Source organism: Chiloscyllium plagiosum, chromosome 11, assembly GCF_004010195.1.
Source record: "Chiloscyllium plagiosum isolate BGI_BamShark_2017 chromosome 11, ASM401019v2, whole genome shotgun sequence".
NCBI lineage: Eukaryota > Metazoa > Chordata > Chondrichthyes > Orectolobiformes > Hemiscylliidae > Chiloscyllium > Chiloscyllium plagiosum.
The window spans coordinates 38,150,184-38,173,393 of NC_057720.1; the positions used below are offsets into that span (position 1 = coordinate 38,150,184).

The 23,210-nt window shown below is 40.0% G+C and overlaps 1 protein-coding gene across 2 annotated transcripts in view; it reads right to left on the minus strand.

Annotated features, from left to right (window-relative positions):
• The window catches only part of gpbp1l1 (GC-rich promoter binding protein 1-like 1), a 94,751-nt gene that overhangs the window by 36,899 nt on the left and 34,642 nt on the right, over positions 1 to 23,210 (minus strand). Inside the window, exons 2-8 of one of the 2 annotated variants that reach the window (XM_043699128.1) lie at positions 21,191 to 22,021; positions 19,501 to 19,619; positions 9,906 to 10,032; positions 6,130 to 6,425; positions 5,938 to 6,010; positions 2,953 to 3,140; positions 2,561 to 2,701 (exon numbers count right to left, since the gene is read on the minus strand). In XM_043699128.1, the coding sequence (XP_043555063.1) occupies positions 2,561 to 2,701; positions 2,953 to 3,140; positions 5,938 to 6,010; positions 6,130 to 6,425; positions 9,906 to 10,032; positions 19,501 to 19,563 (888 nt within the window). In that variant the 5' untranslated portion in view covers positions 19,564 to 19,619; positions 21,191 to 22,021. Of the gene's footprint in view, positions 1 to 2,560; positions 2,702 to 2,952; positions 3,141 to 5,937; positions 6,011 to 6,129; positions 6,426 to 9,896; positions 10,033 to 19,500; positions 19,620 to 21,190; positions 22,022 to 23,210 lie in introns of both variants that reach the window. The other variant, XM_043699127.1, reaches the window with a different exon arrangement.

Here is a 23,210-nt window from a genome sequence, read left to right on the forward strand (position 1 = left end):
TTCTTCTGGCCACAACGAGAATGGAATAAAAAAAGTCATAAATGTCTTACAATTTATCTATACTTCTGATGTAAATGAGTACAGCATCACATACTTGTCATTCTTTATCAGATTTCTAATATAACCAAAGATATACATGACAGCAATGACAATAATTGACCATAATAACATATCAAATCAGCTAAACCAATATTAACAGAAATAAAGAAATTAAAACTAAAGTGTCTCTACCACTTATTTATAGAAATAATTTGCCTCAAGTTATTATTTCCCATCAGTAATAAAGCGGATAAACAGGAAATAATTTAAAACAAGGATTAGTTGTTGTTTAGCTGGTAAAAGACAGAACCGGGATACTGAGTTAATATTTTGCTTTGCAACATCATCATGTCTCACGAAGAGTATTGGTCTTAACTTTTCACTAAATACTGGAAATGAAGCAAAGCATTGTAAATCCAAATTTGCCTATGATACACAGTGAGAACTGTATACTATGCAACTGCAAGCAGGGAGTTACAAAGGGACACAGAATAAGTGAATGAAACTAAATTATGATAGATGATGCTCAACATGAGAAAACAGGAGTTTACCTACTTGACATTAGAGGAAAAATAAATCAGAATTCTCTCTTAATGATGACTGATGAAGAGTGTAAAGAATGATCAACTATATGTTACTGAAAGGCAGAGCCAGTACAAGCACCAACCCCTGCTCCTAATTTGTACATTGGTCGGAAAGTAATACAAATTTTATAAACATAAATAAAAGATACCAAAGTAGTTAAAAAAAGGTACTGGAACGTTATTGACACCTAGCAAGTCTGGCTGCATATGTGGAGAAAGTTAATGTCTGATGAGTATTTACAATATTCTATTTAAGTTTTCAATTTCAAGTATTTGCAGTGTTTTGTTGGAATGTGAGTTGGAACACAGAAATGAATAAGGAATGTTAAAGTTATGAAAAGTATTAGTCAAACCTATTTAAACTGTTAGATTCAATTTTGAGCATTGATTCTAATGAAAACTCTACTGAAGAGTAGAATGCTAATTTGTCAAAATCATTTTGTTTAAAAACATTACAGGCACATGTTGCATGAACTTGGTTTGTGTTCCCTTGTGTTTAAGGGATGATCTCATTAAAATGAACCTGGGTTCAAAAAGGATAGGCACAAATAATTTATTTATTTTCATTTCGATCTAATGGTGAAGGAACCAACATGTTGCGGCTGTATAGGACAGTGGTCAGGCCACTTTTGGAATACTGTGTTCAGTTCTGGTCTCCCTGTCATAGTAAAGGGTTCAGAAAAGATTTACAAGGCTATTGCCAGGGTTTGAGCTATAGGGAGAGACTGAATAGCTGGGGCTATTTTCCCTGGAGTGTTGGAGAATAAGGGGTAAAATCACGAGTAGTCAATGTCTTTTCCCCAGGGTAGGGGATTCCAAAACTAGAGGGCAAAGGTTTAAGGCAAGAGGGGAAAGATTTAAAAGGGACCTAAAGGACAACTTTTACACGCAGAGGGTGGTCCGTGTATGGGATGAGCTGCCAGAGGTGGAGTGTAGGCTGGTAAGATTACAACATTTAAAAGGCATCAGGATGGGTGTATCTATAGGAAGGTTGAGGGATATGGGCCAAATCCTGGCAAATGGAACTAGATTAATACAGAATATCGCATCGGCATGGATGAGTTGGACAGAAGGATCTGTTTCCATAATGTACATCTCTACGACTTTATGAGGCTATAATATTGAACGTCAAACTTCATTTGTTGAGGAGTAAAATCAGAAAGCACAACTTTTCATAAAAAGGTAATGGAAATTTACAGCTCAATATACAGTTGTGTCAAATGAAATTTTCAAGAATGACAGAAAACAACAGTGCAGAAAAAGATATAGAGCAACAGCATGAAAACTGAATTGCAGGAGAAATCAGCCATATTCTAACTGATTGGAAGAACACACACAAGAGGCTGAATGGTCCTTTGAGCCCTATGGTTCTCTGCATACGATGCAGTTGATAAAGACAGTAAAATGAAGTACAACTACATCTTAAAATTAACTTAACAACTCTTAGATAAACAGTTCCCTTTCACAATGTTCAGTAAAAGCAAAGTCGCCATAGTTCCAGAAGTGTAGACTGCTCTCTCAATAGACAGATAATCAGCTAGAAGGTCACTATGCTTCAGGTGAGTGCGAGGTTGAAATGGTGGGATCTTGATGGTGACCTCAGTCAGTGCAGGAATTAAACCCTGCCGTTGGCATCACGCTGCACTGCACACCCGCTGTCCAGCCAACTGAGCTACTGACCCCTAAAAGCAATACCCAAACATGTTTCACCACCTCACACTGTAAACAAATACCTGCCTGAAGTAATACTGAAAAGTGCACCACTGAAAAGAAAAGGAATAAACATGGCTCTAGATCAGTGCTGCATATTGAAGTGCTTTAGGATCTCATACAGATCATTAATTCCAAAATAATATTAGAGTAAGTTAAATTCATTCATGGAGGAGATAAATGATAACAAAATATAATTAGAACTGATTGTATTATAAAAATCATACCTCTTTTGGAGAGATGTGACAACTACCAGTAGACTGCACTGAAGGTTTGATCATTGCAACAGGACTTGTAATTGCTGAATCTTGGCCAGAGTAAAGTAAGCCAGGTTTGTTTTCCCTTGCAACAGATTTCCATGGACCTGGCTAAATTTGAAAACATATGGCAAGTAAGTTCTTTTTCAGCTACAACTGGAACATATGCATTTAGTTGTGACAATAATTCATGACTATTATTGATCTTAATAATAATGTTTAACTGTTCAAATTGACTGAATAACATTTATATCATCTACTTTCTGTATTATATTGATTTATTTCATAAGCATTGTTTACACCTTACACAATACGCAGCTATGAAAACCATTGCAAAAAATTCAAACAATGGGTTACTATACCTTTGTGGGAGGAGCTGCAGGTTTGGGTATTAGATTTTTGTAAACGCTCGGGTTTGCAGTGTTTTTGTTGCTGTTAGAAAAAGGGTTTCCTGAGGAACAAAAGCTAGTTGAGAATATTGGTTCCTCTTTCAAAACTTTTTTGATGACCAGCATCTTGGAAACTGGCTGCTTGGCACTTGGAGGGTTTTCTGCATTTAGAAGGATAAAAAGTGAATTAAATTATTTCATCTTTCCAAGTACTCGATTATATAATGGAACATGAGATAAACGTTATAAATTTCTATCCTCTAGTGTAAAACATCTACAATTCCATTAAGTAAAGGGTATCATAGCTGTTCCAACTAACAAATGCACAGTAGTGTTCGAACTAAATTTAAAATGCAATCAATACATCTGTCCGAAGCATGATTATTCAATGTATTTCATACTGGCAGATGCAAGAAGATGATAAATTATTCCCATTTCAGAAAACAAAATAAGGTTTCCAGAGAAATTTTAAGACAAATGCTTCAAAAACAAAAAAAACATCAGGAATATTCCTCCTCCATCCATCAGGACTGCAACCTTCCTTAAGATACATCACCAAAAAGAGCTGATCATATCAATTCTGTTCAGCTCTTCAGTCCTCTCGAGAGATTGCTCTGCTGGTGCAAAAGTAATCAGGGTTGAATAGGAACTGGAAAAACCAAAATTCTGAGATCTAATGTTTAGTTCAAATCAAATTTTCAAAATTCAATTCCTGCTTGTTCAAACTCAATTTTGAATACTTGCAACACCTTAATGGCCCTGAGACAGATTGGGAAGAGGCACAATTCTTTATCTACCTTAGGTTGCTGATTTCATGTTGGCTGGCTGACAATTCCCTTTCATGCCAAACACTACAAACATAAATGATGGTTGAAGACAGGCTGAACATAGCCATGAAAAGATTGGATTTGCCCAAATATCCAAGTAATTTACATGAACCAGAGATCTAGCCAATTGATACATGAACAGGAACAATGGTAGTGTAGATTTAAAGTAATGATAACTTCTCTGGTAAGTCACCTTTCATGTGATCACCTGCTTCTGATCATTTTCATACCTTCTCTATGTCCTATTTGTTTCTCTACAATGGCTTCAGTGAGATTATTTAATTTTGACAAATCAATTTCCGAAATAGTTTTCAAAGGAAAGTGATCAAGCTAAAAAAAACAGTATAAAAAAAAACAAATAGAAGCAACTTAAATGCTCTTATTAGAACTGATCTGGTTGAACTCCATCTCGGGTGTCAAACCACATAAAACTTCTCACACCTGTATCACAACAAGCTGAACAAATACTTTGCCTTTAATGGATACAAATTACAAAAACAACAATATTATAATAAATGAAGCAAATTTCCACAGCGTATTGTCCACAGCCCATACTTTGCCTTGATTGCACAAAATTTCCATTTGCGTTATCTTTGCTTGGATAAGCACTTGACAGCACGGTGACTCAGTGGTTAGCACTGCAGCCTCACAGCACCAGGGACCCAAGTTCGATTCCAGCCTCGGGCAAATGTCTGCATGGGTTTCCTCCCACAGTCCAAAGATGTGCAGATTAGGTGAATTGGCAATGCTAAACTGTCCATAGTGTTGCATGCATTAGTCAGAGGGAAACAGGTTACTCTACGGAGGGTCGGTGTGGACTCGTTGGATCTAAGGGCCTGTTTCCACACTGTAGTGAATCTAATCTAATCTAATCTTATGGAGTAATAAATGGAGTATTTGAGTTTAATTGATCAATTCCACTGCTGTGTACAGGACACAGATCTGGAAAGTACATGTGACTTGCCCTTTTAAATTATTGAGTGTTCTGAACTCAGTAACCTTGACAACAAGGCTGGCCTGGTGGCAGACATTACTCATATAAGTTATTGGAGTAATATGTTTGCAAGTATTTTTAAAATTATTTTTGAAAAGTACATGGTTTTAAGTTTTTTAAAAATTGGCTAGATCTCTCTTTCATAAATGCAATGAATTGATTGTTATTTCTCACAAGGTCCCTGCAAGCCTGCTTAAAAAGACTAAATAGTCTTGGATCTGCACTGTTGATTTCCAAGACCTAATGTAAATCTTTTCTGATGAGTTGATAATAATCTAACTGCTCTTGTATAATACACGGGACTGTTTTGCTTAGAATATTATTGTAATATATTACACTGACAGGTACGTTTTAAGTCTGATTCGAAAAAGTAGGAAAAAGTGAGTTTGTAAAAGGTGGATCATCCAGAAATCTCAACAGATTAATATACACAATTCTAGAGTTGGCCTCAAGTTTGAAAGAGAAATGTTGATTATCAGTGATGTTGCTACAACAAAACAATTACTACTTTGTGAATGTGTTGCAGGGTTCAACTCGATGGCATTGGAAGGAAAGGGGAGGCTGTCTTGACATCTACATTTTTAATAATACAAATTTATAAACCTTGCATCTCATTTCCATTCCATGTCTTTCCAAATAACCATTGTTCAATGTAGCCCTTCCAGAATGTCAAGTCCTCTATAAACTGAATTTGGTGAATTTACTTCAGAGCATAACTTCACCACCAATGTGAATAAGTGTGTTGAAAGCTATAAAATTCCAACGTACAGCAAACATTTTACGAACTGGCACCTATGGGACCAGGCGTGTGTCGATTCATCAAATATCTCGGAAGATCAAGAGGTCCACATAATCAATGTAAAAACACAGACTAAGTAGTGCAGAGGTATACACATCACTACTATACTTCACTTAGATCATTTAAATAGTATTTGTAACTTTGCCTTAAATAAAACTTACTGGCAGAGGGGCTTTGCATTACGATCATACTATAAACTTCTGGTATTTGAGGTATATAATTTCTTGCTGGTTCAATCCAGTGTGCCAGTCTATAAGGCACAGGTTAAAATAAAGTTTGCTGTAACATGAATGGTCTTTATTGTGACAGACATATACAAGTTTCCAACATCATCTTACCCCACACTCCTGTTGGTGTGCTGACAGGTCTGCTCTGGCTAGGCTGTTTTTCTGCATCGGGATTCAGAGATGGCTGTTTGCACAAAGTTTACCCAAGATTAGTATCCAATTTATTGCTCTTACTGAAGGAATGCAAATATCTTAATAGGGACATTTGCTTAAAATTATTTAAAGTTACTGAGAAAAACTTACAAAATCTTCCTCTTCAAACTGTAGTTTTTCATCTTTTTCATCCTTTTTTTCGTCCTTTACCTCAGCAGGTGGCTTGTCCTGGAATCCTGAATTCTTTCGGTTATGAAAGTTGCCATTCCAATGTCGATGGGAATTATTGCTACTACGCTGGTTGACTGAGTCATGGCCTCTATTTGTATTGTGCCAACTGGCATTTTCTTTGCAAACCTGGTTTCCAAAAAGGCTAACTTGAACACCCTTAGAAACACCTGAATCTACAGAATCGTGGCGAAGTAATGAAGGCTGATACCAACCATCTACAAATAAATCAAAATCACAAAATATTAGCCTTTTCATTAATGAAAACGGAAGATATTCCTTTCAAAGATGAACTCCTATTTCTGATTTTGCAGCCTTCATTTTTATTTAACATAAATAATACATTTATATAAAATTAATCCATTTAATCCCGTACAATGTGCATATCAATGTGCGTATATAAACGTTAACACTTACTGAACTTGCAAATGCATTTAACAATTGCATGGATATAACTGAATTATCACTCGAGAAATAAAGATATTCTGCTTCCCCTGTATCAAAACGTAGTAGGATATGTGTCGTGGGTGGGTGTGTGTCTGGAGGAGGGGTGCATGCTTGTAGGGGTTATGCGGGGTGTGTGGGGTGTGGGGGTGTGCGTGTTTGTGGTCGTGTAGGAGTACACAACAGGTGGAAGCAAAACCCAGAGGGAGAGAAACTCAGTTAGGCAGCCGAAGGGATGAGTTATGGTGAGTCAAGAAGAAAGAACATGAGGGATCATTAGGAGGTCAAAACAGGTTCGCTGTGGTGAAAGCAAGCAGTGTCATGACACAGCCTGTTGTATGGGGATGAGTAAAGTATGAAGGCGGTGTTAAATCCCTAAAATTCCCGAGAACTCGATAATGAGTCCTGAAGGTTGCAAGGCCCCAAGCAGAAAATGAGAAGCTCTTCTTTGAGCTTGCATTGAGCATCAATAGACCACTGCAGCAGACCTGAAACAAACATGCTGGTCAGAGAACACTGTGATATGTTGAAGTAGCAGGTAACCGAAAGCTCAGGGTTAGTTTTGTGGACAGTAGCCCAGCTGGAGTTTCATCTCCCCAGTGCAGAGGAGACCACAAGCAAAAAATAGAGCAGACTACATTGAAAAAAATGCAGGTGATTTGCTGCTTCATCTGAAAGATATCTCTGGATCCTTGAATAGTGAACTGGGAGGAAGTAAAAGGGCATGCGTTACACCTTCTGTAATTACGTGGGAAGGTACAGTGCGGTGTGAGGAGGTGTTGGGAGTGGAGAAGTGGAACAGGGTGTCCTGGAAAGAAAACCCAGTGGAATTCTGATAAAGGAAGAGAGAGGGGCCTGTATGTCTGGTGGTGGCATCCCACTGATGGTGGCAGAGTTGGCCAGAAATCACAGGATTATGATCTCTAAGGAACAGTGCTGGGTCCACTACTTTTTGTCACTTATACAAATGATTTGGATGTGAGCATAAGGGGTATAGTTGGTAAGTTTGCAGATGACACCAAAATTGGAGGTGTAATGGATAGCGAAGAAGGTTACCTCAGATTACAACAGGATCTTGATCAGATGGGCCAATGGGCTGAGAAGTAGCAGATGGAGTTTAATTCAGATAAATGCAAGGTGCTGCATTTTGGGAAAGCAAATTTTAGCAGGACTTATACACTTAATGGTAAGGTCCTGGGGAGTGATGCTGAACAAAGAGACCTTGGAGTGCAGGTTCATAGCTCCTTGAAGGTGGAGTCGCAGGTAGGTAGCATAGTAAAGAAGGCGTTTGGTATGCTTTCGTTTGTCAGTCAGAGTATTGAGTACAGGAGTTGAGGGGTCATATTGCAGCTGTACAGGATATTGGTTGGGCCACTGTTGGAATATTGCGTGCAATTCTGGTCTCCTTCCTATTGGAAAGATGTTGTGAAACTTGAAAGGGTTCAGAAAAGATGTACAAGGATGTTGCCAAGGTTGGAGGATTTGAGCTATAGGGAGAGGCTGAACAGGCGGGGGCTGTTTTCCCTGGAGCGTCGGAGGCTGAGGGGTAACATAATAGAGGTTTACAAAATAATATGGGGCATGGATAGGATAAATAGTGAAGGCTTTTCCCTGGGTGGGGGAGTCCAGGACTAGAGGGCATAGGTTTAGGGCAAGAGGGGAAAGATATAAAAGAGACGTAAGGGGCAACTTTTTCACGCAGAGGGTGGTATGTGTATGGAATGAGCTGCCAGAGGATGTGGTGGAGGTTGGTACAATTGCAACATTTAAAAGGCATTTGGATGGGTATATGAATAGGAAGGGTTCGGAAGGATACGGGCCGGATGCTGGCAGGTGGGACTAGATTGGGTTGGGATATCTGGTCAATGTGGACGGGTTGGACTGAAGGGTCTGTTTCCATGCTGTACATCTCTATGACTCTCTGACTCTAGACCAGAAACATTAATTCTGCTCTTCCTCCACAGATGTTTCCAGACCTGCTGAGTTTCCAGCATCTGCAATTCTTTGTTTTATTTTCGCAATATTGAGTGGTTTGATCACTGGTGCCATTTGTTGGGATAAAAAATTTATTAAGTTCACAAATTTAAAAGTCAGTTCCAAGGATCGGTACCAAATTTCATTAAAATTGATTTTTCTATTACATATACAGTTAATGCTCGTCATAAACCTGATGTCATACATGTCAGTATTATACTTCAATTGAAAAGTAACAAGGTCAGATGAATAACAAAGCATAATTTTACAATTATTAGGTCATACACTGCTGGCAAATTACTATGCAGAGGTTGTCACAAACCCTTATTATTTCCACTATTAAGTATGTGACAATGCTGTGGCTTTAAGATGTGTGTTATGCACTGGTTTCTTTAGCAGAGAGATTGGGGTACTGGTTTGTAGCAGTCTATGCGAAGATAAAAGAACTTCTAAGGCAGTGGGGCTTTCTTTTTAAGAAGTTGGAACAATAGATGCAGCCTGACTGGGGTGGTAAAGATTTCACAGATCCAAGATCTTAATTATCTTTCGGCAATTGTTGCTGGGGTCTCAACAGAGTTGGAAGGCAGTGAATCTCTCCTGGCTGCTACACTCTTTCTCTCTCTTTGGGGAAATCGCTACATGTTTTTTTTTCTTGTTGACTGGATTGCACATGAGAAGGTCTATTATTTTGAATTGCGTTTTTGCCAGGAGTATGTTAATAGGGCGTTATTATACTGGAATAGTTACTGTATCTATTTACTGTTAAATTTTCCAATAGAGTTGAGCTATTCCAAATTCCTCTTTCTTTTCTTGTATTTTAACTATAGTGTTCAAATAAACTGTGTTTTGATTAACGTTGAGTAGTTTGACCAATCAAATTGCAAGTGGTACATACCTTTAACCTTTAAAGAAAAAGTTAAGGTCCAGGCTACCTTATTACAAGCTCTATAACAAATAAATTATCATCTATGAATCAGGTAGCATGTCACTACAAATCACTTCATTTTTATTTGGTACAAATTGAAAGGAACGTACATCCGAATATGTTAGATAATGTAATATATTTGAATTCTAGTAGGTTTCTACTCATCCATTACTTGTTTCAAATTAAAAGAATTGGCTTACGCTACGTACATATGCTGGCAACTGTAAAATTGAGAAAAGAACAACCAAATAACTCAAAGCATTTTGTACTGTTGTCTGTGACTGATTTTTTTCCTTCTAAATTTTCATCTGGCAAGCTAGAAATGTCTAAGATTGTTAAATTGTACCTTTCCTACCTCCAGCAGCTCGCAGTAGACCATTACTAAAGAATCCATCTGAGGAATTGTGCCTTCTACGATTTACGCCAAAACGACCATCACCTCGAGCAAAATGATCACTGTGTTTCTCACTGGTAGAAGAGGACTGCATAAAACAAGTATTCAAAAAAATAGTAAAATGAACTGTGCTTTTTACAGTAGCATATTCACTAGTTCTGCTTCAGATAGCTATAAACCTGTGAGAAATCGAATTTATGAGTACTTTGCTGCTCTACTGAAGCTCTGACTTTTTAAGGCCACAAAGACGAACTGCTGGAGAAATTCTGAGTCGAACAAAATAGTTAATGTTCAGGCTTTTTGTCTGTTTTACTCTACACTCACAGAACAATAGCATTCCAACTTCAGTAACTGCTTTGCCAAGTTTCCCTACAGATTACAAATAACCAATTGTTTCTTACTTTTGTTGAAAGAAACATGAAATTTCTGAGTGCATTTGAAGTGTCATCAACAGAATAGAATGTTTAACAAATAGAACTTGCATGCTGGCATAGCAATTTTATTAAACATTAGAACTATGATCAACCATTATACCATAATTTGAAATATGCAACGCAGGCTTCCATGAATCAGCAATACAATGCATAATTCACAGTCTAACACAATAAATAATTTAATTTCATATTAACTGAGCAGCAAATTTACATGAAATATGAAGACTTTCAATTTTGTTTCACTGACAATCATTGATGTACAATATATTGGTTGGGTTAAGTACTTACTAAACCTTTTTGCTGTTAAGCACATTTAATATTTCTGATAGCTTGTTTTGATTTGAGGTTTCTTGGGATTGAGAAGCATCCAAGTTTAATTTCATCTGCTTTGCTACATGGTCTATAATATCACTTAAAACTCGAACTGTTTACTTAAAACTTTGAAGTCAAGTTAGCTCCTGACACAGACATGTGCACACACAACATGCTTGTGATGTCAATTCACAGGTTGTTATATATGGACATCACAATGCAGAATATATACTATCATGAGTGCCACATCGGCTTATCTCAAGGTCCACCGAGAATAAAGGCATTTCTTTCTGGAAAAACAAAGAAAAATTCTGGATGCAAGTTTGTTCACTGAGCTGGAAAGTTTGTTTTCAGACATTTCGTCACCATACTAGGTAACATTCCTCAAAGTGTGGCATTCCAACCGGAACTCTTTCAACAAACTCATCCTGCCTCGGGCGACTGTCTGTGTGGCATTTGCACATTCTCCCAGAGTCTGCGTGGGTTTCCTCCAGGTACTTCGGTTTCCTCCAACAAGCCAAAGATGTGCAAGTCAGGTGAATTGGCCATGCTAAATTGCCCAGTGTTAGGTGTAGTAGTTGAGGTAAATGTAGGGAAATATATCTGGGTAAATGTAGGGAAACGAGTCTGGGTGGGCAATTGTCAGAGGGTCGGTGTGGACTTGTTGGGCCGAAGGGCCTGTTTCCACACTGTAGGGAATCTAACCTAAAAATAAACACATCGATTTGGACTCCATCTACCATCCTCTGAGAAAAAGAGTGGAAATGAAATCACCAACACCGGAAATCATGCCACAAACCCAAGGAAACCTAAACACATAAACAGGAAGCTGGACATTACACCTGCGCTTCACCGGAGCCACACTGATGACGTTACCTAGTATGTTGACGAAATATCTGGAAAGAAACCTTCCAGCTCAGCAGGCAAATTTACATCCGGTACCTCATCCTGAGCTACAAATCTGCTCAAAACTCATTAAGAAAGAAAAATTCCTCCATTTTGCCAGAGCGGCGAGGAGAGGTGAAGTGAGGGCTGCCGGGAAGGGTGTGTTTTCCTGCATTAAAAGGGACTTACCACAGGAGTCGGTCCTCCATTTGCTGGGAGGGAGGAGCAAAAGACTTCTGGGAAGTCATTATTTGTGTGGTTGCGTTACCCAAAACACTACTCGGGTAGTGTCTCCCGCCCATCCTCATCCTCTAACCAAAGAAAAAGGACCTGTGCGCCAGATTGATAAGATAACGAGTTTACTTTTTATTCCTTATTTTTCATCAGTCTCTTTTGGAATTTAGAATAGTGGGAATGGAGGTGAGGGCAGTTGAATGTTCCTCCTGCAGAATGTGGGAGGTAAGGGTCACCACTGTCCCTGTATACTACATCTGCAGGAAGTGCACCCAACTCCAGCTCCTCGAAAATCATATTAGGGAACTGGAGCTGGAGCTGGAAGAACTTCGGATCATTCGGGTGGCAGAGGGGGTTATTGAAAGGAGTTACAGGGAGGTAGTCACCCCTAAGGTACAAGAAAAAGGCCAATGGGTTACAGTCAGGGGACGGAAAGGGAACCGGCAGGCAGTGCAGGGATCCGCTGTGGCCATTCCCCTCAACAATAAGTATACCATTTTGGATACTGTTGGGAAGGATGACTTACCAGAAAAAGCAGTGGGGCACAGGACTCTGGCACAGAGTCTATCCCTGCTGCTCAGAAGGGAAAGGGGAAGAGGAGCAGAGCAGTAGTCATTGGGGACTCCATATTTAGGGGGACAGACAGGAGGTTCTGTGGGAACGAGAGAGATTCACGGTTGGTGTGTTGTCTCCCAGGTGCCAGGATTCGTGATGTCTCTGATCGTGTTTTTGGGATCCTTAAGGGGGAGGGGGTGCAGCTCCAAGTCGTGGTCCACATCGGCACCAACAACATAGGTAGGAAGACAGATGGGGATTTAAGGCAGAAATTCAGGGAGCTAGGATGGAAGATTAGAGCAACAGGAAAGGAGAGGTCACCCTGTTGGGAGTTTTCTATAGGTCTCCGATTAGTTCCAGAGATGTAGAGGAAAGGATAGCAAAGATGATTCTCGATAGGAGTGAGATAGAAAGGGTAGTTGTCATGGGGGACTTCAACTTTCCAAATATTGACTGGGTACACTATAGAACGAATACTATAGATGGATCAGTTTTTGTCCAGTGTGTGCAGGAGGGCTTCCTGAAACAGTATGTAGACAGGCCAACATGGGACGAAGCCACATTAGATTTGGTATTGGGTAATGAGCCCGGCCAGGTGTTAGATTTGGAAGTAGGTGAGCACTTTGGTGATCACAATTCGGTTATGTTTACTTTAGTGATAGAAGGGGATAGGTGTATACTACTGGGCAAGAGTTACAGCTGGGGGAAAGGCAGTTATGATGCGATTAGGCAAGATTTAGGAAGCATAGGATGGAGAAGGAAACTGGAGGGGATAGGCACATTAGAAATGTGGAGCTTATTCAAGGAAAAGCTACTGTGTGTCCTAGATAAGAATCAGGCAGGGAGGAAGCTGCAGAGCGCGGGAGCCGTGGTTTACGAAGGAAGTGGAATCTCTGGTCAAGAAGAAGAAGGCTTATGTTAGGATGAGATGTGAAGGCTCAGTTAGGGCGCTTGAGGGTTACAAGGTAGCCAGGAAAGACCTAAAGAGAGAGCTCAGAAGAGCCAGGAGGAGACATGGGAAGTTGTTGGCGGATAGGAACAGGGTAAACCCTAAGGCTTTCTATAGGTATTTAAGGAATAAAAGAATGACAAGAGTAAGATTAGGGCCAATCAAGGATAGTAGTGGGAAGTTGTGTGTGGAGTCAGAGGAAATAAGGGAAGCACTAAATGAATATTTTTCAACAGTATTCACTCTAGAAAACGTCAATGTTGTCGAGGAGAATACTGAGATACAGGCTACTAGACTAGGTGTGATTGAGGTTCACAAGGAAGAGGTAATAGAAATCCTGCAGAGTGTGAAAATAGATAAGTCCCCTGGGCCGGATGGGATTTATCCTGGGATCCTCTGGAAAACCAGGAAAGCGATTGCTCAGCCTTTGGCATTGATCTTTAAATTGTCATTGTCTACAGAAGACTGGAGGATAGCAAATGTGGTTCCCCTGTTCAAGAAGGGGAGTAGAGACAATCCTGGTGTTGGAAAAGGTTATAAGAGGTAGGATTAATAATCATCCAGAAAAGAATAATTTGATTAGGAATAGTCAGCACGGTTTTGTAAATGATAGGTCGTGCCTCACAAATCTATTGAGTTCTTTGAGAAGGTGACCAAACAGGTAGATGGGAGTAAACCGGATGATGTGGTGTATATGGATTGCAGCAAGGCGTTCGATAAGGTTCCCCACAGTAGGCTATTGTACAAAATGCGGAGAAATGGGATTGTGGGAGATATAGCAGTTTGGATCAGTAATTGGCTTGCTGAAAGAAGACAGAGGGTGGTGGCTGATGGGAAATGTTCATCCTGGAGTCCAGTTACCAGTGGTGTACCGCAAGGGTCGGTGTTGGGTCCACTGTTTGTCATTTTTATTAACGACCTGGACGAGGGCATAGAAGGGTGGGTTAGTAAATTTGCAGACGACACTAAGGTCGGTGAAGTTGTGGATAGTGATGAAGGATGTTGTCGGTAAGAGAGACATAGATAAGCTGCAGAGCTGGGCTGAGAGGTGGCAAATGGAGTTTAATTCGGACAAGTGTGAGGTGATTCACTTTGGTCGAATAACCGGAATGCAAAGTCCTGGGCTAATGGTAAGATTCTTGGTAGATGAGCAGAGAGATCTCGGTGTCCAGGTACACAGATCCTTGAAAGTTCTCACCAGGTTTACAGGATTGTTAAGAAGGCATACAGTGTTTTAGCTTTTATTAATAGAGGGATCGAGTTCCGGAACGATGAGATTATGCTACAGCTGTGCAAAACTCTGATGTGGTCACACTTGGAGTATTGTGTACAATTCTGGTCACCACATTATAAGAAGGATGTGGAAGCTTTGTTACTAGGATGTTGCCTGGTATGGAGGGAAGGTCTTACAAGGAAAGGCTGAGGGACTGGAGGCTGCTTTCATTAGAGAGAAGAAGGTTGAGAGGTGATTTAATAGAGACATATAAGATAATCAGAGGGTTAGATAGGGTGGACAGGGAGAGCCTTTTTCCAAGAATGGTGACGGCGAGTGGGCATAGCTTTAAGTTGAGGGGCCATAGATATAGGACAGATGTCAGAGGTAGTTTCTTTACTCAGAGAGTAGTAAGAGTATGGAATGCTTTGCCTGCAACAGTAGTAGATTCGCCAACTTTAAGTACATTTAAGTTGTCATTGGACAAGCATATGGATGTACATGGAATAGTGTAGGTTAGATGGGCTTCAGATTGGTATGACAGGTCGGCGCAACATCGAGGGCCGAAGAGCCTGTACTGCGCTGTAATGTTCTATGTTCTAAACATTGGCAGGAAGCTTTTCTTAAAAACTGATCTACGCAGAAGAGTTTGAGAATTTTCAGAAAAAATCAACTGAAAACGACAATGTCCATTTTGATATTTATTATAGAATGAAAAGTAAATTTTAAAAAAGCTAAAAATATTGAATTACAGCAAAAGTCAGGAAAATAAAGCTGGTCATGCACAATCAATACAATGTCAGCAAATTCACAGTGGAAAGGAAAAGAATTCTAAGATAACGATCCAGCAATAATGAATGATCAGTGATATTGTTCCCAAGTTTAGATAATGAATGGTTTGGAGGGGAACTTGCAGGTGGGGTGTCCCTATCTCTCTGCTACTCTTGTCTTCAAGATGGTAATGGTTGTGAGTTTGAAAGGTGCTGTACAAGGAGCTTTAGTATACTTCTGTACATCCAATAGATGGTTCTATTTAGCTTCAGTAATGCAGGAAGTAGCAATCAAGCAGGCTGCTTAGCCCTGGATGATGTCAAGCTACGTGAGTTCAGGCAGAGCTGCACTTATCCAGGCAAGTGGGAATTATTCCATCACAATCCGGATTTGTTCCTTGTCAATACTGGAAAAGCTGTGGGGAGTCAGGTGGTAAGTCTTTGCTGCAAAATTCCCAGCCTCTGATGTGCTCTTGTAGCCACAGTATTTAAATAGGTGGTTTCACTGGTAACTCCCAGGATGGTGGCAATGGGGGAACGATGGTGGGATTCTCTTGTTAGATACAGTAATTGTCTGGAATCTGCATTGTGCAAATGTTACTTAGCACTTATCAACCAAACCTTAATATTGCTCAGGTCTTGCTGCATTTGGATATGGACTAGTTCAATATTTCAGTTGTAAATGATGCCGAACATTGCACAAATCATTGGTGAATATTCCCATTTTTAACCTTATGATGGGGGGAAGATGGTCACTGATAAAGCAGCTGCAGATGGGTGGACCAAGAACATCACCCTGAAGTGCTCCTGCACAGATGTTTTCAGCAAAGATGACTGATATTCATAATCACAACCATCTTCCTTTGTGCTAGGCATGACTTTAACTAGTGGAGAGTTTCTCCCAATTCCCATTTACTCCAGTTTTGCTATGGTTTCTTGATGCGACATATAGTCAATTGCTGCCTTGATGTCAAATATAATAATCCTCACTTCAGCTCTTTTGTTCAGGTTTGTACCAAGGTTGTAATGAGGTCAGGAGCTGGGTCTGATAGAAGTCGAACTTAGTGTCAGTGAGCAGATTATTACTGAGTAAGTGCAGTTTGATAGTATTGCGACGACATCTCCTAACATTTTGTTGATGATTGAAAGTAAATTGATTGGACAGTAATTGATCAGATTGGATTTGTTCTGTTTTTTGTGGACAGGACATATCTGCAAAGTTTACCACATTACTGGTTAGATCGCAGGGCAGTAACTGCACTGGAACAACTCGGTCAGGGGTGTGGCTGGTTCTAGAACAGAAACCTTCAGTACTATTAAAAAAAAAGATTTCAAGGCCAATAGCCTTTTTACTATCTAATGCCTTCAGCCTTTTTTGATACCCGGTGATGTGAATCTAATTGGCCAGACATGGGCACCTGTGATGCTGAGGACCTCAAGTATACAGAGTCATAGAGATGGAAACAGACCCTGAGGTGATGAGGTTCTGTATGGTCTGGGAGATGATGGTATGGCGATGGGGGGGTGGGGTGGGGTCATGGTCGAGGGGGCGGTAGAAGGAGGTGTCCTCGAGTTGGCGTTTGACTTCAGCGGTGTAGAGGTCAGTGCGCCAGACTACCACTGCGCCCTCTTTATCCGCTGGCTTGATGGTGAGGTTGGGATTGGAGCAGAGGGATTGGAGGGCTGCGCATTGTGAGGGTGAGAGGTTGGAGGGGCTGTATTCTCTCCCTGATGATTCTTTTGATGTATTTGTAGAATTGCTTTGCAATTCTCCAAAACCCTATTTGCCAAAGCTCTCATGCCCTCTTTTTGCCTTCCAGATTTCTCTCTTAAGTATACTCCTACTGCCCTTATACTTATCAAGGATTCACTCAATCCAAGCTGTGATATTGTCAAATCATCATCTCAGGGTCAAACACAGCAGCAAGGTTGTGAATGGTCTTCAGATAGTTGTTAGGAATAGAAAGTCAGGGAACACAGATTTTCATAATGTACTTTTTAAAATTCATTTGTGGGTTGTGGGTGTCACTAGCTGGCCATCATTTATTGCCTGTAGTTGTCCTTGAGAAGGTGGTGGTGAGCTGCCTTCTCAAACTGCTGTCGTCCACCTGCCTTGAGTTGATCCACAATGTTGTTAGGGACAGACTTCCAGGATTGTGATCCAGCAAGAGTGAAGGAACGGCGATATATTTCCAAGTCAAGATAGTGAGTGGTTTGGAGGGGAACTTGCAGGTGGTTGTGTTCCCACATACTTGCTGCCCTGGTCCTTCTAGATGGAAGTGGTCCTGTGTTTGGAAGGTGCTGTCTAAGGATGTTTTGTGAATTTCTGCAATGCATCTTGTAGACGATACACATTGCTGCTGAGCATCAGTGGTGCAGGGAGTGGATGTTTGTGAATATGGTGTCAATCAATGTGACTGCATTGTCCTACTTGGTTTCAACCTGAAGTGTTGTTGGAGTTGCACCTTGATAATTGGAGATTGATATTTCATCTCACATCTGACTTGTGCCTTGTAGCTGATGGACAGGTTTTGCAAAGTCAGGTGGTGAGTTACTCATCACAGTATTCCTTGCCTCTGACCTACTTATGTAGTCACTGTTTATGTAGCGAGTCCAGTTGAGTGTCTGGTCAATGGTAACCCCAAGAATGTCAATTGAGTGATGGTAACACCATGGAATGTAAAGGAGCAGTGGTTACATTTTCTTATTGGTGATGGTCATCACCTGTGCATTTGTATGGCATTACTTGCCACTTGTGTGCCCAAGCCTGGATATTGTCCAGATCTTGTTGCATTTGAACATGGATTGCTTCAGTATCTGAGGAATCACAAATGGTGTTAAACACTATGCGAACATGAGTAAATATTCCCAATGCTGACCTTATCTTGGAGGGAAGGTCGTTGACAAAGTAGCTGAATATGCTTGGGCCTACAACACTATCCTGAGGAACTCTTGCAGAGATATCCTGGAGCTAAGATGACTAACATCCAACGACCACAACCATCTTCTTGTATGCCAGGTACTCTAAGCAGCAGAGAACTTGTCCCCTGATACCCATTGATTCCAGTTTTGATTGGACTCTTTGGTGCCACATTCAGTCAAACTTAACCTTGATGTCAAGGACTATCACTCTCACCTCACCTCTGGAATTCAGCTGTCAGTGTTTGAACTAAGGCTGTAATGAGTCACTGAACAGGTTATTGTTGAGCAGATGCTGCTTGATAGCACAGTTGATGACACATTCCATCGCTTTACTGATGAATTAAATGCTCTTTCCCATCATAAAATGGTCCAGAGCGCTTCAAAAACGGACAGTGACCTACATAAGACGATGTGGTGTAAAATTATGTCCCAATACATGTGTGAATCATAATGTAACACATGTATTGGGCCAAGCAGTGGAATGTGGTGAAACGGTTAAAAATTATGTCCCAATACATGTGTGAATCTAACCGGAATGGAGGTGTTGCTTAGTCCCGTGTGAATCTTATTACACACCTCCCCGTGTGAATCTTCTTATCTGTATGTAACCAGAATGGAATGTGTTTTTTAGCCTTGCTCTGCTGTTCACATGAATGTTTATATCTGGAAAAGAGTATATCAGCTGGAAAAGTCTCCAGTTCGGTGAGTCTGCTCCGGGGTTACGTTTAACCGCCGAGCGTGGGTTGTTGGCAACCGCTCTACGAGAACTGACGGCTCCCAGTTCCGGTAACATGTAGAGTGAGTATAAGCCAGACCCGTTGTAAGTATGAGACCTGGTTGTGGCGACGCTGCGGGGAATAAAATGCTCATATTCTAGCAGACTCGCCTCTTGGTCGTTTGTTCTGTGTCAGACTACTCTCCTACGAACCTGACCTTGAGAATTTTTTAAAACAGACGATGAGCAAGCAAATGATTTAGTAAAAGAGTTAAGCTTTAACAACCTCTTAAAGGAAGAAACAGTGCAAGAGATGCAGAAAAGTTAAGGAAGGGAGGGAACTCTTGAGCTTAGGGCCTAGGTAGCTAAAGGCATGGCTACAAAATGTGGACAGACTAAAACTGAAGATGTTTGAGTTACTGGAATGGGATGAGCATTTATAACTCAAAGGGTTTCCAAGCTGGAGGCCAACAGGCTTTATGAAGCAAGAACAAAAGTTTTAAAAGGGCATATTGCTTGACCACTTAAAACAACATAAAATCTAAAGGGTTAAATATTGTACTATACCTTGTTTGAAGATTGAGATGTTGGAAAATTAAGCCAAGCAGGAACAAAGTCATGCTGCGCCATTTAGGTCCAATGACTTTTGTCAACGAAGTGAGGCATCAAACCTCATGGCAAGGATCCTGCAAAAGAAAAAGGTGTAAAGAAGGGATGAAGCAAGTATCTCAACAAATACACAAGTGTAACTGCTGAGAATGGGCTTACTCTTTTCATGATTCAAGTGATTTGTCATATCAATTTCTTCAGTGAGTAATTTACTACTTTAAAGTTATGAAATAAAATAACAATCTGGGCAAAATAAGCATTCACTCACAGGAGCTAATCTCAACAGAGACTGCTGAAGTTCGAAGAAAGAAATGACGTGGAGGAGTCGGCATTGGACTGGGGTGGACAAAGTTAAAAATCACAACACCAGGTTCAACACATTTATTTTGGAAGCACTAGCTTTCGGAGCACTGTTCCTTCATCAAGTGGTTGTGGAGTCTTATACTCCACAACTACTGATGAAGGAGCAGTGCTCCGAAAGCTAGTACTTCTAAATAAACCTGTTGGACTATCATCTGGTGTTGTATGATTATTAACTTTGAAGAGAAAAAAAATCACGAAAAAAAATCAAAATCTTGCAGTTAAGTGCAACAACTGATTATGGAACAATAAGTGGGCCAATCCCTTGATAAATTAACGGGCTAGGCTACGTGATTACTCAGTCTTTTTTTTTTGAGAAGATGGGAAGTGAATTTGTTGGCATTTACTGGACTGTAACTGGTGGAGTTCAAAAACCCCCTGTTTATTTTGTTAATACTTCCAAAACAAAAGCTTTTTGTACGAGTGAAACTGAACACAGATGATACTGTGGAATGTACAAGAATGAATATTGAGGAAGGGTTATAAGACAGAAAGTCAAACAGATCAGATATCAATCTTTAAAATGAAACATTTTAAATTCCATGAGAGGTTTAGTTTTCTTTTGGGTGCCACTGGAAACCAAGAGTGAATGCTCCATACATAACTCAATGTCCCACACATAGAAATATAATGATTGTGACATTAGTACATGTGTATTAAAAATCTGTTTACTGTACACTGGACAGAATATTAGGACTATTATGAAATATAGTATAGGTTAGCGCAGTCATTTCTTAAAGAAATAAAAAGGAGCCAACTGACTGATCTCAGTGAACCTCCCTCTAATCGCTGTCAATCCCACAACGCTCTAATTTTGCTTTTTAAATGGTTCTGTGAAGCAACGTGGAAATATCCAATAGCACGAAAAGCACTTTATTGGTGTTGATTAACTAAATAGCAAGCTTTCATGGTATGGCAAATTATTCCAAGGTGATCCTCATACTGTGAAACATTTTACACTTGACAATAACTGAACATAGCTACGACTAACGAGCAGTACTTTATGACCAAACTCTCTCACTGAGTTAAATTAAGATCAATTTAAGAACAATTTTCAAAATCACATTTGGTACAGACATCAGTGCCTTGGTATTTTCATGCTTATTTATAACAAGGGAAGAAACACTCATTTGATGCAGAGATTTCACTATTTCTAGTATCTTACATTCAAGATCAGAAATTTACACAAAATTATGATTTAACAGAAAACAAGTGCACTGTTTGAAAACTGCCAAGTAAATTCAGTTTTCAAAAGTTTGAACCACATGGTCATGAAGAAACAACTTACCTCCAAGCAGAACTTGTGGGCCCTCAGCTTTGATGTGTCCAGTACAGGAGCTCCCTGATCTCTTCAAGGCAGATTTGAACACTGTAGAAAGGGCTTGCAGGGTGATCTGGTCAGTGAAGCACCAGAAGCAGCACTCCGTGCTTGCCTACACCTCAAACCCCCTCAGCTGTTCATTTTATTGTCAGTCTTTCCCAAGTATACAGAATAATCTTAAAATTTAAAAGTTAATTGTTTTTAACTGAGAAGAACTACGCTCACTTCATTAATGTTCTCTGTGTCACACAGAGGAGGGAAAAAAATTATATATTACATAAAATAACAAAATGACTAAGTCTCTAGTCAACAATGATTTGATTACAACATACCCAAAAATAAAGGAGTACCCAGATTATATTTTGTGAATTTACTAGATTTTCACCTTCACAAATTTAGTCTTAACATTCTTTTGCTTCTTCCCATATCCATCATTTTATAGCTGTGTCTAGGATACACTGTGTGTACTTTTAAAAGTCCTTACAGTGATTTTAAAGGTATCTGAATAGCTGCCACCCAGCATAAGTGTGTCTAACATCTACCTTAACATATCCAAATATTCAGCCAACCAAAACAATAAAAAAAATTAAAATGCTTCTATCTCCTTACAAGAATTTTTCAAAAACATAGGCCAATCTTTACAACACTTTCAAATTTACTTTTGATTTTTATATTTCAGAGCTGACCATATTAAAACTGACAAATTATGTAAATGATTCTATTTCTTTTCTTCATCTGCAGCAAAACAAAATGCTTTTTCTGGTACATTCAATGCAACCCTCTCATTTCCAGTAGTACCTGCAATAAAGCAAAACAATAAAAATTATTTAGCTGGAGAATTCTTTAAAGAACTGTATGTTCTTGAGCAGCATGGTTTTGTTAATACTCTATCTAAAAGAGATAAACAAAGAAAAACAAATATTACATAATATTATTTCATGGTAACATGAGGAAACTCAGTTGTCTATGGCCCCAGGGTAAAGCTTCAGAGGAGCTCTAAGAAAGTTTGACTCCCAGGTGTAGAGTATGCAGGTTTACTAGCATGTGAACATAGAGTCATAGAGATGTACAGCATGGAAATAGACCCTTCGGTCCAACCCATCCGTGCCAACCAGATATCCCAACCCAATCTAGTCCCACCTGCCAGCACCTGGCCCATATCCCTCCAAACCCTTCCTATTCATATACCCATTCAAATGCCTTTTAAATGTTGCAATTGTAGCAGCCTCCACCACTTCCTCTGGCAGGTCATTCCATACACATACACCCTCTGCGTGAAAATGTTGCCCCTGAAGTCCCTTTTATATCTTTCCCCTCACACCCTAAACCTATGCCCTCTAGTTCTGGACTCCCCGACCCCAGGGAAAAGACTTTGTCTATTTATCCTATCCATGCCCCTCATAATTTTATAAACCTCTATAAGGTCACCCCGCAGTCTCCGATACTCCAGGGAAAACAGCCCCAGCCTGTTCAGCCTCTCCCTATAGCTCAAATCGTCCAACCCTGGTAACACCCTTGAAAGGGTTCAGAAAATATTTACAAGTTTCACAACATCTTTCAGATAGGAAGGAGACCAGAATTGCACGCAATATTCCAACAGTGGCCTAACCAATGTCCTGTACAGCTGCAATATGACCTTCCAATTCCTGTACTCAGTACTCTGACCCATAAAAGAAAACATACCAAACGCCTTCTTCACTATCCTATCTATCTGAGACCCCACTTTCAGGGAGCTATGAACCTGCACTCCAAGGTCTCTTTGTTCAGCAACACTCCCCAGGACCTTACCATTGAGTGTATAAGTCCTGCTAAGATTTGCTTTCCCAAAATGCAGCATCTCGCATTTTTCTGAATTAAACTCCATCTGTCACTTCTCAGCCCATTGGCCCATCTGGTCCAGATCCTGTTGTAATCTGAGGTAACCCTCTTCGCAGTCCACTACACCTCCAATTTAGGTGTCATCTGCAAACTTACTAACTGTACCTCT